A 15,538-nucleotide genomic window follows, 5' to 3' on the forward strand; every position below is an offset into this window, starting at 1 on the left:
AGCAAAGTTTCTGAACTTTCTTTTTTTCTTTTAATCTGCTAGCGGACCAAGAGTATGTGCTTGGTAGGGCCACTGTGAGGACGGGGCGCCCCAGAACAGAGCCCAGCATTGTGGGCGGCAGATACTGCGCTGCTATTGTGATTCCTGGGTGGGGAAGGGGAAGATGTCTGCGATCGACAGGGCTGCCCTGGATGCGGACGCAGAGCTGACTGGGCGGGCTGGGGGCAGGGGGACCGATCAAGGGGAGTGATGGAGGATCAAGGATAAAAATGTATGAAATCCACTGGCTTTGACAGAGTTGCATGTCCTGAGCATTTATACTTATTTTCTTAAACCTCATTCTCATAACGCTGAATATTTGGGCCATTGTTCTTCAGATACAGACATAACGAAGCAGGGGTAAAACCTGGTGGCCGAGATCTGATGGGCAGAGTGAATACTGGCCATCATGCGCCTAGTATTAGGGTTGGGGCTTTCCCCAGACCGCTCAAAAACACTATTTAAGATGTAAAAAGTAAGCCGCGTGCAAGTCTATCAGTAGGTTTTTATGGCATTAGTGAAAAATGAGATGCTTTTAACAGACTCTTGTTTTAAAAATAACATTTTAAGGAAAACATATCTGCTTACCTTCTGTATAGTGAATTTGGTTTTCCCCCTCTCCCACATTCCTTGCAAGATGGATCAAATCATCAGGATTTCTTTCTTTTTATGACTTAGGGAAGAAACATTTTCTCTCACGATTATGTGTTTTGGTGTGGTGATTTCAACTACCGCATTGATCTCACTTACGAAGAAGTCTTCTATTTTGTTAAACGCCAAGACTGGAAGAAGCTTCTGGAGTTTGATCAGCTACAGCTGCAGAAGTCAAGTGGAAAAGTAAGTCGTCCTTTTGAAATAGTTTTTAACACCTGCTCCGCTGTGGAACGTGCACACGTGCATTCTACGTTGCTTCAGTCCTGTCTGACTCTTTGTGACCCTGTGGACTGTAGCCCGCCAGGCTCCTCTATCCATGGGATTCTCCAGGCAGGAATACTGCAGTGGGTTGCCATTTCCTTCCCCAGGGGATCTTCCTGACCCAGGGATCAAACCTGTGTCTCTTCTGTTTCCTGCATTGGCAGACGGGTTCTTTACTACTAGCGCCACCTGGGAGCCCCCAGGATGGAACAGCATCTACTGAGCGTACACGCTTGTGTTTGCAAATTAAGCTTCATGCATGGATTTAACTGATTCTGATATGGTAGAAAACGTGCCCGGCATAAGAAGCTAGAGACACGTGAGCATCCATCCACACTCGTGTCCTGCTCCTACTTTCTCTGGCCGCAGTCACGGTCTGTGTCTCCTTGTGGCCAGAGGGGCTGTCGCTATATGAAAGGACACTGGCTACACGTAAGCCACCGGAGGAGGTCAGGGTGGGAGGCGCCTCTGTGGCTGGAGGGGCAGGAAGCCGTCCCCTCCTCCTCCCGACAAGCTGAACCCTGGTCCAGGGCTTCCCAGGGAGTAAGTGGCTGCCTCAGTTTGAATCCAAGCTGCTTCAAACAGCCCCACATCAGCCTCTGCGCACACAGCTGATGAGGATGGCAGGTCTGGTGTACACAGTCCAAGCACCCTGTACTTGGACTGGGGCTCATAAGAACGGCTGTATGTCGGGCGCACTAAACCAGCAAGTGACATGCTAGACTCTGCTCAAAACAATTCGTTTCGGTGATACCTCTGTTTCTTGTTAGTGAACATGCTAACAAATTCATTTAATACACTGATACACTTCACGTACTGATTTGTACACATAATCCTCAAGACCATCCTACAGATTAGGTGTTATGCCCATTTTATAGATAAGAAGACTGAGGTCAAGGTCACATAACGTGGCCAAGATCACACAGTCAGTAAACAGAGCCATGATACAGCCTGAGACTGTCAGAGTTCAGCTCAGACTTCCCTTGTACGACCCAATGCAGGTTTTTAGTGCCGCCTCAGGTCACGACGTCACACAGAAGATTCAGCTGTAAGATCTGTCTTCAGTTCATCACACTGGTGGGCCTCCACGTCTCGGTACCTGTTTACTTCCTAGCAGGACGGGCTGAGGAAGGGAGGGAAGCGCAGCTAGTTCCATTCACCTGGTGAAAACGCAGCAGTTTTAGATGGTGCGGGCAGGGAGGGTAAGACCCCTTCTGCAGCGAGATCCGGTCATTCCTACGGGTTTTCTGTCGTCCCCCTTGGTGACCTGGGTTGCTGGGGATGGCCAGAGGGCAGAGTGACCTTAACAGGCCTTTCTGTTAAGGGTCCTTCTTCCGTCCTCCTGCCAGTGTCCTCCACACCCTTCCACTCGAACACCGAGTGAGCATCTGTTCCTGGTCTGCCCACAGCATCAGGGCTGGACCAGGGTTAAGTGAAGACGGAGGAAAACTAGGCTTCCGTTCTGAGCCACTCCTTACCTGTGTCGACTAAAAAGATGCGCAACATGAGAGTTGTGAATTAAGTTTTATTTGGGACAAAATGAGGACAGCAGCCTGGGAGACAGCACCTCAGCTCTGAGAGACTGCTCCAAAGAGGCAGTGGGGAAAATTCAATATGTAAGATTTTGGTGAAGGAGGAGTTCAGTGCAATCAAGCGCTCACTTTACAACAGGTTTTCTGCTAGCGACGAAGGGATTTAGTGATTTTCTCGATATGAAGGGATGCAAGGATTAGGATCAGGAAATCAGTTCCTGAAAATATCTATCAAAGACCTGTCCCACCGGAGCCCCTGGGGCACCGAGTACCTCACTGTCCACCCTGATCTCCCTCAGTTCAGTCCAGTCGCTCAGTCGTGTCCAGCTCTTTGTGACCCCATGGACTACAGCACGCCAGGCCTCCCTGTCCATCACCAACCCCCGGAGCTTGCTCAAACTCATATCCGTGGAGTCAGTGATGCCATCCAGCCATCTCATCCTCTCTCTTCCCCTTCTCCTCCTGCCCTTAATCTTTCCCAGCATCAGGGTCTTTTCCAGTGAGTCAGCTCTTCGCATCAGGTGGCCAAAGTATTGGAGTTTCAGCTTCAGCATCAATCCTTCCAGTGAATATTCAGGACTGATTTCCTTTAGGATGGACTGGTTGGATCTCCTTGCAGTCCCAGGGACTCTCAAGAGTCTTCTCCCTGAACTACCTCGGGGTGTTGAAGGTCAGCAGCAGCAGCAGCACGGGGCTCGGTCTCCGCAGACGCAGATGGCAAACGCCCTTGGCGAGCACCGATTTGCAGTTGACAGCCAGTTGGTTTAGTTAACAGATACGGATCAAGGCCTTGTTGGGGCTGGACTGGACGGTCCCCTCAGCGTGGAAGCTGCGTCCTTGCCTGTGTCTGTCACCGTCCCCCATGTGACAGATCCGGTGCTGAGGGGGGTGGGAGACCCAGTGGGGTGTCCGTCGGCAGAACAAAGAGATGATTGATGATTTGTTCGCTAATTAAAAGGCATTCAGATGTCCTGTTTTCGACATGCCTGCCACTATGATGTAGATTCTGTCCCTTTGGGGACAAAAAGAACTGCTCTGGAACATGCCCTCTGGTATGTGTAATGTACGTGACCTAGGAGAACTGAGATGGTCCTGTGACTTCTCCCGATAGATTTTTAAAGACTTTCACGAGGGCACCATTGACTTTGGACCCACCTACAAGTACGACGTGGGCTCCGCTGCCTATGATACGAGTGACAAGTGCCGCACCCCCGCCTGGACGGACAGGGTCCTGTGGTGGAGAAAGAGGTACCCTTCCGACAGAACAGGTGGGTGACCCGTGTGCACCGTCAGACCCAGAGGGGGCGGTGACCCGTGTGCCGCAGGGGAGATCACATGTCCTTAGTCCAGTGCTCTTCGCTGTTTAGAGAACAAGGCTCCTGTTAACCCGGAACTACATGAAACTCATTCCAGATGTTGCCCCTAAGCTTTGGGAGTGGTGCTTTCAGGGAGCCCCTCTCTGGCCTCTTTCTAGAGACTGCGGCCTGCGAGTGTGCGGGCTCCTGGGTCTCTGCACATGTGCCTCGTGGCTCTCTGCCCACACCACCTCACCCCGCTGCCTTTTGTTCCCGGTGGGGACCAGGGCGAGGCCCTGGGTCCTCCTCTTGGGCACCTCTGCCTCTCACATTCGTGCCCTTTCTCCAGCCCGTTTTGTTCAGCCCTGCTCTTACCTGCTGAAAGCCCCAACTCCAGATCACACATGAGCAAGACGCAGGAAAGATAAGTTTCATCCATTAGTCATCGATTGCGTTTTGAATGATTGAGGCCCAGCAAGAAGTACAGTTTGTTTAAAATTTCAAACACCTATAAACTGATACATAAACAATTAAACTGTCCTGGTGAGACAGATGCCGAGATTGCAAAGGCCAGAAATCTTGCCTGCAGATTGAGAAGCTGTGTTTTTGTCCAGATCAGTTTGTGGACATCTGCGCAAGAAGCTTCGTGTCCTTAGCCTCTGCCTCCCCTGCTGTACAGAGAGCTAGCTGCAGGTGTCCCGTAGGCCCGGGGCAGAATGCCTGCGGCAGTGACTGCCATGTTCTCATCCACTCTGCCAGCTCACGACGAGTGTTTTTTGTTTGTTTGGCCGTGCCTCGGGGCACATGGGATCTTGGTTTCCAGCCAGGGATCGAACCCACACCCCCTGCATTACAAGGGCGGAGTCTTAACCCCAGGACCACTAGGGAAGTCCCAGGGGAGGGGGTTTTTACCCCAGGCCCCAAGGCCACCTTGACACAGTTTCAAGCCCAAGGTGTTAGAGCCACTGAGTCTGAGATAGGAGGCGGTCCATGACATGGACCCCCGCTATGTAATCAGCATTCGTTCATGTTGATACAATTGTGTCTTCTGTGTGCATCTCTTGATTGGCACCTCCATGAGCAGCTGGAGAACTCAACCTTCTAGACAGTGATCTGGACGCTGGCACCCACCTCAGACACACCTGGTCTCCCGGTGCCCTCAAGTATTACGGCCGGGCAGAGCTGCAAGCATCTGACCACAGGTAAGGTCCTGGCCGCCATCGGCATGTCTGCTGCTGGGGAAGGTGGGGTCGGGTGCTCTGTGCAGGGAATAGACCTGCCCATCCGAATGTGTGTGTGTGTGTGCGTGTGTGACATGCGGTAAAGAGTAAAGAACGTGTGACGAGTAGCTGTGTGCTTGCCACCAAGAATTAATCAGTGTTAGCCTTTTGTCACCGCTCCACTTCAAAAGTGATTTTGTTTATGAAGATTGCCAAGACACAGCCTGCATGCTGTTTTGTGTCATTTACATTTTTGATGAATTATGTCATTGTGCAACTTGCTTTTTTGTTACTTAAATATTTTTGAGATAGTCATGTCACTATTAGAGATCTGACTCTCATTTGCAACCACCGTCCAGTATTCCGCTTAATAGATCCATTGAACTTACCCACTCACCTACTGATGAATATTTTCCTAATATTTTATTATTAAAAGCACCACAGAGTTTCAGTATTAGATTCAGGACTTTGGGTTTTTTTTTAATTGACGTATAGTTGACTTATGTTGTATTTCTGCTACACGGCAAAGTGACTCAGTTACACATACATATACATTCTTTCTTATGTTCTTTTCCATTATGGTTTATCCCAGGATATTAGATATAGTTTCACTTATCCACTTAATATGGTGGATGTCTTCAGTAAGACAATGTCATCTGCCTAATAGAGGATTTTATAAATTTTTTGCAGAGTAAAGCCATCCCTATGTAAAAATTACAAGGTTTGCCTTATTTCCTGCTGATCTGTTTTCAGTGAATGTCAGGTAGATTTCTAAAACGTTCTTAATGAGCGCATAGCATACAGTTGTGAGGCTGCGTCGTAACTCCTTCCCTCTCCTGGGACAATTAGATGTTGTTCCTTTGTGCCTCCCATCGACAGTGCTGCAAAGATCAACTTTGTATATAAATCTTTGTCTGACTCTTTGCTCATTTCCTCAGAACAAAATTCTAGAACTGAATTTGTTGGTCAAAAGATGATCCCTTTTGAGGTTCTTAACTCAATAGCACCCCCTGTAAAATGCTTGAACCCCATCCCCCACCCCAAGCCCAGGGAGAATCCCCACTTTTCTGCATCCTCAGTGGTCCTGTGTGTTAGTTGCTCCGTTTTGTCTGACTCTTTGCGACCCAATGGACTGTAGCCCACCAGGCTCCTCTGTCCATGGGATTCTCCAGGCAAGAATGCTGGGGTGGGTTGCCATTTTCTTCTCCAGCAGTCCTGGGATTACATGTAAAGAACCTTTGCTGATGGCTGGTATGGATTTTCTCTCAAATCGTCCTTAGATAGAAAAGCCAAGATAATGCCAAGGTTAGGGAAAGACGGACGGAGACCCCAGGACCGGAGAGCTCGGTTCCAGGCCCAAGGGGGTGCCGCACGCTTGGGCTGCGTCGTCGAGGTTTCCTGTTGACAGCAGAGTCGGGATGGCGGTGGGGCTGGGGGACGGTCTTGCCCTGGGCTAACGCTGCCCTCTCTTCCTTCCGTGTCTCACGCAGACCCGTGCTGGCCATCGTGGAGGTGGAAGTGCAAGAAGTCGACGTGGGGGCTCGGGACAGGGTGTTCCAGGAAGTGTCCTCTTTCCAGGGCCCCCCGGATGCCACCGTCGTCGTCAATCTGCAGTCGCCAAGCGCAGAAGAGAAGGACGAGTTTCCTGAGGACGTGCGCCTGGAGCTCATGCAGACCCTGGGGAATTACGGGACAATCGTGCTTGTCAGGTGGCGACACGCTCGGGCGGAGCTGGGTGCTCATCGCTGGAGAGCGTGTCCCCGGGGCTGACCTGGCAAATCTCCTCTCTTCCAGGATCAACCAAGGGCAGATGCTCGTGACTTTTGCCGACAGTCACTCGGCGCTCAGTGTCCTAGATGTGGATGGAATGAAGGTGAGGCGTGCTTGGTCACCCGTTGAGGGGGGGTCCGCTGCTTGTCCCCGCTGGCTTCTTATGCTTCTGCGTGGCCAGGTCTGTGAACATAGATGCCCACAGGAGGGCAGGAGCTGGGTGTCTCTTTACCACATCTTTTAAAAAAACATTTTATTTTTTTTTTAAATTTTTGGCTGTGCTGGTTCTCGGTTGCTGCATGGGCTTTTCCCTAGTTGTAGCGCGCAAGATTCTATTCTCTACTTGAGATGTGTGGGCTTCTCACTATAGTGGCTTCTCTAGTTGTGGGGCGTGGGCTTTGGGGCACACGAGATGCACTCACTGTGGCTCCCGGCCTCTGGAGCACAGGCTCAGGAGTTGTGACCTGGGCTTAGTTGCTCTGCACCACGTGGGGCTGAGTCTAGAGATCGAACCTGTATCTTGTGCATTGGCAGGTGGATTCTTCACCACTGAGCCCCCAGGGAAGCCCCACATCTTTTTTTTTATTTAAATAAAACAATTTTTTTAAATTTATTTTTTGGCCATGCCACGAGACATGTGGGATCTTAGTTCTCTGACCAGGGATCAAACCCATGCCCCCTGAATTGGAAGCCTAGAGTCTTAACCACCAGACCACCACAGAGGTGGTCTCATTACCACCTCATTACCACATCTGCTTCTGGTATCTACCCTCCAGCCCCGGCTCCTTGCAGGACTGAGCAGAAACAGCAAGTTTTGGAGCACAGTGCTCCCTGCGTGACTGGGGCTCCCTGCGCCCAACCCCCCAACCCCAACAAGAATTTTGGGGTCTTTCTCCCTCCATGGGCTTCCTTTGTGGCTCAGCTGGTAAAGAATCCGTCTGCGATGATGGAGACCTGGGTTCGATCCCTGGGTTGGGAAGATTCCCCTGGAGAAGAGAAAGGCTACCCACTCCAGTATTCTGGCCTGGAGAATTCCTTGGACTGTATAGTCCATGGGATCACAAAGAGTCGGACACGACTGAGCGACTCACTTTTCTCTATGGTTTGGGGCATGCAGCGCATATCGGTGGTTTCCATTTTGATTGATAATATGCTGGTTTTAATTTCACACTGAATGAAACGCTTGGGATGACAGTTCGACTTCTATTCGGGCCAAATGTGAGCTGTGCCGGGCCTGCCCAAGGTCTAGACCCTCTGGGCAAAAAGTGAAGGTGGGCTGGCTCCCGGTGCGTGCCTTCGAGTGAGAAGCACTTTGGGGTCAGAGGGTCTGAGGTCAGCGGTCATTCTCTGGTGGCCACTCTGTCCTCAGGTGAAGGGCCGAGCCGTGAAGATCAGACCAAAGACCAAGGACTGGCTGAAAGGTTTGCAAGAGGAGATCATCCGAAAGCGGGACAGCGTGGCCTCCGTGTCCCCCACGGCCAACTCCTGTCTGCTGGAGGAGAACTTCGACTTCACGAGTCTGGACTATGAGTCGGAAGGTGAGACACCCTGCCAGGACTTGCCGCTCCATGTGGCGAGGCGGGCAGACGAGACCTTCTCCCAGCATGAGAGCCTCAAGAGCCCTTCTGAGACCCCCCTCGGGAAGGTTCCAGAGACCCCTGGAAGTGCAGCCTCACTCTCCAGGCTGGAGTTGGGGGGCATTCATGTGGACGGGTGCTACCTGCAGTGCTAAAACTGGAGGTGTCTGAGGTTCACTGGAGACGGTGGTTTTGTGGATGTCAGGGCTGTGGGCTTGGTCCTGTGTCTCAGACATCCGTGGAATTGGGGTCCCGGCCCGGCTGCCACGTGGGTACCTGGGGCTGCTGGTGGCTGTGCCTCGGGGGCCCTGACAAGAGCCACAGGCCTCGATGTTGAAACAGACCCATCGATGAACGACTCTGCACTTTTCCCCTAACTGTTTGCTGTGACACTTCCTTCCCCAAGGGGATATTCTCGAAGATGACGAAGACTATCTGGCGGATGAGCTGAGTCAGCCTGTGGTCTCAGACAGTGATCCAGGGGGAGATGAGGTCTCCGATGCCCCCGGCTCTACCTCTGCGGCACCTCCCAGCAGGTCACCGGCACTCGCCAAGAAGCAGCAGCGTCCGACCTACAAAGGTAGCGTGGACCTTCCTTTTCTAAATCGCCTCTGGTGCAGCGTTCCCTCGCTCAGCAGCTGGGCGTCATGTAAAGCCACCATCCAGTGTGCTTGGCCCGTGAACAGAGGGGTAAAACGAGTCATAGCAAGAGGTGGACACTGGGCTCTGGGAAGGCAGTTGCCACCACACTGATTTCCTCTAGTGATTTCATTTTTTTCCAACAACTGGTACCCCTCTAACACACCAGATTCATGACCATTCAGTTCAGTTTAGTCACTCAGTCATGTCCGACTCTGCAACCCCATGGACTATATAGCATGCCAGCCCTCCCTGTCCATCACCAACTCCCGGAGCTTGCTCAAACTCATGTCCATCGAGTTGGTGATGCCATCCAACCATCTCATCCTCTGTCGTCCCCTTCTCCTCCCACCTGCAATCTTTCCCAGCATCAGGGTCTTTTCCAATGAGTCAGTTAGTTTCCTCTGTTTAAATTGGCATGGCTCTGAACTGGTTTTACATTTGTGATCCCCCCCCACCCACTCCAAGACTTTTATGATTCAGTCCCATAAGACACATACTCATCATCAATGTCCTGAGTTGCTGGTGTCTGGTTATATTTGTGTGCCATTATATTGTTATACAGTAATTTTACATCTTAATGTCATTATCTCATTTTAGACTCGAGAGGGACTGAAAGTCATTGGGATCGAACTGCTGGTCCCTAGATGATTAGAGGGGTTCACATTTTGCATCAAACTCTTCAGCTCCGTTTCAGCCACAGCCACCAGTGTCTTCCAGTTGTTGGACATTGTGTCTCCTTGTTGGAGGCGAGCAGGTGCAGGGGCTTAGCTGTATGTCAGGAGCCTTTGAGCTGTGGCTGAGAACAAAGAACAGGGGTGATGTTAGATGCTTCCCGGGAGCTACAAAGACCACCCTCAAGCCCCTTTGACTGTATTTGGTCCCAAAGCCAGTCAGTAGCCTGGCTGCATTGAGAAGCTTAACAGACTGCTGAGGCCTGATGAGTTGCCACATTATAGAGATGTGGGTCTGGCAGGTGTGGCTGGGACCCTGGAAACCTGGCGATGCAGGGAGCCCCCAGGTGACTCGGATGTGTGTGAGACTGCTGCCCAATTCAGAGGCAACAGCTTTCTTCGGCGAATCAAGGTGCTTCTATACTCTGCACGTCCAGAGCGCTCCTGCCCTGGAGCGGAAGTGGCTGAAGGGATGTGCTCTTGAGACAGGAAGTGGTCCTCTTCTCCAGGGTGGCCGTCATTCAGGCATCCTTTGGAGGGCAGAGCAGGTGTGTGGCTTTTGAATGAAGACCTAATAAAGCAGCCTGGGGTTCTGACATGTGGGCAGACTCGCCCCCTGCTGGACATGGAAGGAACATCTTGATGCTTTAAGGCCCTCAGTCCAGTTGCTCAGTCATGCCTGACTCTGCGACCCCATGGACTGCAGCACGCCAGGTTTCCCTGTACTTCACTCTCTCCTGGAGTTTGCTCAAACTCATGTGCCTTGAGTCAGTGATGCCATCCAACCATCTCATCCTCTGTCGTTCCCTTCTGCCTTCGATCTTTCCCAGCATCAGGGTCTTTTCCAGTGAGTTGGAAAAGGGCCCTCAGGCACTCCCTTTAGAAGGAGATATCCTGCCTCCCCCAACAGAGCTCACGAGACGCACCTCGCTTTTAGATTTGAGGGATGGGAGGATGAGCCAGGATGAAATGAATCGGGGTGTGCTGTGGTGTGGAAGAGACCTAAAACTGACCTGAATTTAAATGTAATAAGTGAAAAAAGTCTCTCAGTCATGTCCGACTCTTTGCGACCCCATGGGAACAGTCCATGGAATTCTCCAGGCCAGAATACTGGAGTGGGTAGCCTTTCCCTTCTCCAGGGGATCTTCCCCACCAAGGATCGAACCCAGGTCTCCTGCATTGCAGGGAGATTCTTTACCCGCTGAGCCACAAGGGAAGCCCCAAATGTAATAAGTACACATGTAATAAAAAAACATAATCAGTCCCCTCCCCATGCCCCTGGTGAGTCAGGATGGCGAACGCTTGGGCAGTCGCTGGTGTGGGCTGTGGGATTTGGGGCTTGAGTGCGCAGGGATGTTCCATGCGGGACCTTGCCACTGGACGGCAGGCTGTCCCGCCGGCAGAGAAGTGAAAACATCCTTAATGCCAAAACTGTCACTTCCCCTGTTTCAGAGTGGGGGATGAAAAATGAGGGGCTCTGGGGTCTTCCCTGGTGGTCCGGTGGTTGAGACTCTAGGCTCCCAGTGCAGAGGGTGCAGGTTCGATCCCTGGCCAAGGCACTGAGATTCCACATGCTACACAGCACACCCTAAAAAAAAGAAAAATGGAGGGGCTCTGGTTTTCAGCCATCATTCTGTGTGCAAGTCTTGTGGATTATTTGGGAAGGAAGTGTGCCTACACTTTAAAATACTTCGGTGTCTCTCACGTGTGTGGACACCACACCTTGTCCACGGCTCACCGAGCGTTCCAAGCAGGCAGTGGGTGCCCTCTACCCACCCCCCCCAACCCAGGCCAGCAGAAAGGGCCCCTTCGAGCTGCCCTGCAGGAGGGGTCCCTGCAGACCCGAGTCTGACTGCCCTGACTCACGCCCCGCCGTGTCCTCCAGATGATGCTGACCTGGTGGAGTTAAAGCAGGAGCTGGAAGCAGTTGGGGACTTCCGCCACCGCTCTCCAAGCAGGTCTCTGTCGGTTCCCAGTCGGCCTCGGCCACCTCACCCTCCACAGAGACCCCCCCCTCCAAGTAAGACTCCGCTTGCTTTCCACTCACCACGATGCCTGCTGGGAATAACCGCGCCCTTCCTACCTGCTGAGCGAATGGCTCTAAAATCCGGCTGTTGGGTTTTCACAGCACTTTCTCCCCTCCTCGGGCTCCTCTTCATCTTAAATCCTTGGCGAGTTTGGTATCAGAGATCGCTTTATGTCTTGAGGGCAAATCAAAACAGCCCTTCCTAAAGCTGCTCTTCGCCTTCCTGTGGCTGTGCTTTGGCTTGAAGCTGCTTTCAGTTTGAAACCTTATGGGTTGGAGAACAGGGGCCACAAGCGAGCTGGGGACATTTGGAGCTCCTTCTCCCCCCTACCCCCAAAGGCATCTCTCAGCATCTTCTCTCCTGGACCACCACCCACCCTCTCTCTGCTCACGAGGACTCGAGTAAGCCCAGGTGCCCTGATCTGGAAGGTGGCCATGCACACACCTCTAAGCAGGCACCACTCCATCCGTGAGCCCGAGTCTGCTGAGATCGGCTTTTCCCAGTCCGGGTCTCAGCGTGGCACTTTTCTTCCTGACTCCCCCAAAAAACAATGCTTTGCCCATAAAGTACTCCTCAGTAATCGGAAATAAGGTTGTACCACGCTTTTGATCAGTTTCTATTTACCTTCACTGTTTACTTCTCCCCTGCCATGACAGTAAAGATTTTCCTAAGCCATACTTTCAGAATTGGGCTCATCTTAGGTTACATCACAATAGTAATCAATGGCAAGTCAGAAACACATGACTTGTTAAGCGTATTTTTTAGTTTTCAGAGTTCATACTCAGAAAATAAAATATTAAATAAAAATAAAGTGATATCCTATATTATTGTGGAGGTTTACAAAAAGAGATAATAGAAACAGTAAAAAATTTAATTTCACTTACCTAGCGATGATAGTTGTTAACCAAAAGATTTCCATCCTTTTTCCAATTAGATATATTTATGTCTGTGCAAAATTTTAAATTTGTCTTAACAAAATTGGTATCCAATTTTTTTTTTGGTCATTTGTCTTTTCATCTAGTATTTCTATCACTAAATGTTGTTCTAAATATGATTAATTAATGTCTAAGTGTTATTAGATATCATTTATTCTCCTCCTGTAGGAATATTTTTTAAGACTTTGCCCACGAAACATCTTTAAAATTTGGTCCTAATAACAGTAGTGTGTTTTAAACCACTTAAAAATGATTGATTAGGTTTTATGTCAGATTTAACAACCCCCCTGCCCAGGATGTTAGATTAAAATTTTCATTCAAACACTGCTTCTCCAGAGAATCTACATTAATAGGCCCAAGTTATTAGAGAATCCAAAGAGAGCCTCAGAAGCACCTCTGAATCGCTGAAGGCCATGGACGTACTCAGACTGTGACCGTGACCGTGCTCTCAGCTGGCTAGGAGTTTTGTGTCGAAGCAGCTGTGACTTCACTGAGATGGAGTCTCTGCCCTCCTTGGTTTTTACAGCTGGTTTCATGGTGAAAAAATCAGCCTCGGATGCCTCCATCTCCTCCGGCACTCACGGGCAGTACTCAATTTTGCAGACAGCAAAACTCCTGCCGGGAGCCCCTCAGCAACCGGTGAGTTCAGAGCGAAACGGGCCAGCTTTTCAAACCCGTGAGATCTGCCCCATGGTCCATGCATAGCCCCTAATAGCATGCCGGGTCATCTCTTTCCAGTGAATACATAGATTTCTGTCTCTAACTCCCTGCCTATCCACCACTCACCCCCAAACCCTATAACTTACTACCAGGTCCTTTATAGGGTTTTAAATGGTCGTTCAGAGTATGAGAGAGAAAAATCACATTTGATGAAAACTCCCAAGTGCCCCTTCATGGAGGGGCTGTTGGTTTCCAGACATACCTGCTTCTCTCCCTTCTGACGCTTGCCTTTCACCTTGGTGTGTAGAGCAGGGGCTAGTAGAAGGGGAAATATGAGAAGTTCAGATCAGTTGTCTTGAGAGAAGAGACTTAAAAAGAGATCTAAATAATGCAGTAGGGATGCTGGTAATAATAACAATAGGATTTTAGAGGCAGAGCATTCTAGAGGGTGGTGTTGAGCTCTAAAGAAGACTGTGGGTGAAGGTCAGTGGGCTAGAGGTGAGGAAGGAGGGAGGTGCCGTTGGGGGCCGGGTGGAAGGGAGAGTGAGGAGAGCTGGGCCAGCTGATGGGCACGGCCATGCTCACAGAAGGAGTAGGGGACTGACTTGACCTTGGTGGGTTACAGTGATGAAGGCAGGTCCTCAAAGGCGACCCAGAGGTGGAGGTTAAGAGGTAGAACAGTTAAGAAGTAGAATCAGCACTTTTGAGAAACATCTGGAAAGTGCTGAGGGACTCATTGGACCTTGGAAGGAGTGACTTCTGACTAATCCTTCTTGCTTTTACCTGGTTATCGAAATAAAGATAGAGGATGGTTGGTCCACCTTGTGCAATCCTAGAACCACCCAGTTTGGGAGACCAACGTCATCTAAATGTCATTGCATCCCTTCCCTCGGGTATTCGAGTGCTCCGGGGGAAAGAGACTTGAGGGATGCAGTTTAGATGGGAGTTGTGCCTTCATCGCTGATGGAGTTCTGTCAACCTCACGCTCACGTATGGATCCATAAGCAGAGGTCTCACTGGGTGAGGCTGTTTTCCCACTTGTGCTAATATGTGTTTCTTCCTGATTTTTGTCCTCAAGCCCAAAGCAAGGACTGGGATAAGTAAGCCTTATAACGTCAAGCAGATCAAAACGACCAATGCTCAGGAGGCGGAAGCAGCTATCCGATGTCTCCTGGAAGCCAGAGGAGGTAGGTGTTCCCCCCGGGGCTGCTTCGAGATTCTGCTTTTCTTCTCATATTCTTGCAGAAAGGGGCCTAGGAAAAAAACAGGACTCTTTTTCTGGAGGCAATATTCAGTAAAAGTATCTTTAGCAACATTTTATAAAATTCATCTATGAAGATTTATCGTCCATTTAGAACTACATATTTAAAATTCAGTAAGTATCAATAGATAAAAATAATCCCAAGATTATTAAGGCACACTTAAGGGAGAGATGGAAATAAACGAAAATGAGTTTTAGAAGAGGTTCACTCTCGAGACACTAACACATCCTGCTGGCTCTATAGAAAGAGATGGTTAAGTAGGCGTTCTCCTTCAGACAAAACATCTAGTTTTTTAATTACCAGCATCCCTAGATTCTTTCTTTTTTTTTTTTTTTATTAGTTGGAGGCTAATTACTTCACAACATTTCAGTGGGTTTTGTCATACATTGATATGAATCAGCCATAGATTTACACGTATTCCCCATCCCGATCCCCCCTCCCATCTCCCTCTCCACCCGATTCCTCTGGGTCTTCCCAGTGCACCAGGCCCGAGCGCTTGTCTCATGCATCCCACCTGGGCTGGTGATCTGTTTCACCATAGATAGTATACATGCTGTTCTTTTGAAACATCCCACCCTCACCTTCTCCCACAGAGTTCAAAAGTCTGTTCTGTATTTCTGTGTCTCTTTTTTCTGTTTTTGCATATAGGGTTATCGTTACCTCCTTCATCTTCTAAACTTCATATATATCTTTAGCTCATGCTGTATGTGTCTTTATCTTTCTGGCTGTACTTCACTCTGTATAATGGGCTCCAGTTTCATCCATCTCATTAGGACTGGTTCAAATGAATTCCTTTTGACGGCTGAGTAAAATTCCATGGTGTATATGTACCACAGCTTCCTTATCCATTCATCTGTTGATGGGCATCTAGGTTGCTTCCATGTCCTGGCTATTATAAACAGTGCTGCGATGAACATTGGGGTGCACGTGTCTCTTTCAGATCTGGTTTCCTCAGTGTGTATGCCCAGAAGTGGGATTGCTGGGTCATATGGC

The 15,538-nt window shown here is 49.9% G+C and overlaps 1 protein-coding gene across 4 annotated transcripts in view; it reads left to right on the forward strand.

Moving 5' to 3' along the window:
- Nucleotides 1-15,538, forward strand: part of SYNJ2 (synaptojanin 2) — a 108,025-nt gene that overhangs the window by 77,914 nt on the left and 14,573 nt on the right. For 3 of the 4 annotated variants that reach the window (XM_043457026.1, XM_043457023.1, XM_043457024.1), the window contains exons 16-25: nt 718-876; nt 3,598-3,754; nt 4,866-4,983; nt 6,492-6,710; nt 6,796-6,874; nt 8,141-8,309; nt 8,755-8,928; nt 11,547-11,681; nt 13,150-13,262; nt 14,362-14,470. In XM_043457026.1, coding sequence (XP_043312961.1) covers nt 718-876; nt 3,598-3,754; nt 4,866-4,983; nt 6,492-6,710; nt 6,796-6,874; nt 8,141-8,309; nt 8,755-8,928; nt 11,547-11,681; nt 13,150-13,262; nt 14,362-14,470 — 1,432 coding nt within the window. The remainder of the gene's footprint in view (nt 1-717; nt 877-3,597; nt 3,755-4,865; nt 4,984-6,491; nt 6,711-6,795; nt 6,875-8,140; nt 8,310-8,754; nt 8,929-11,546; nt 11,682-13,149; nt 13,263-14,361; nt 14,471-15,538) is intronic. The other variant, XM_043457025.1, reaches the window with a different exon arrangement.

This window comes from Cervus canadensis, chromosome 33, assembly GCF_019320065.1.
Source record: "Cervus canadensis isolate Bull #8, Minnesota chromosome 33, ASM1932006v1, whole genome shotgun sequence".
NCBI classification, from domain to species: Eukaryota; Metazoa; Chordata; class Mammalia; order Artiodactyla; family Cervidae; genus Cervus; species Cervus canadensis.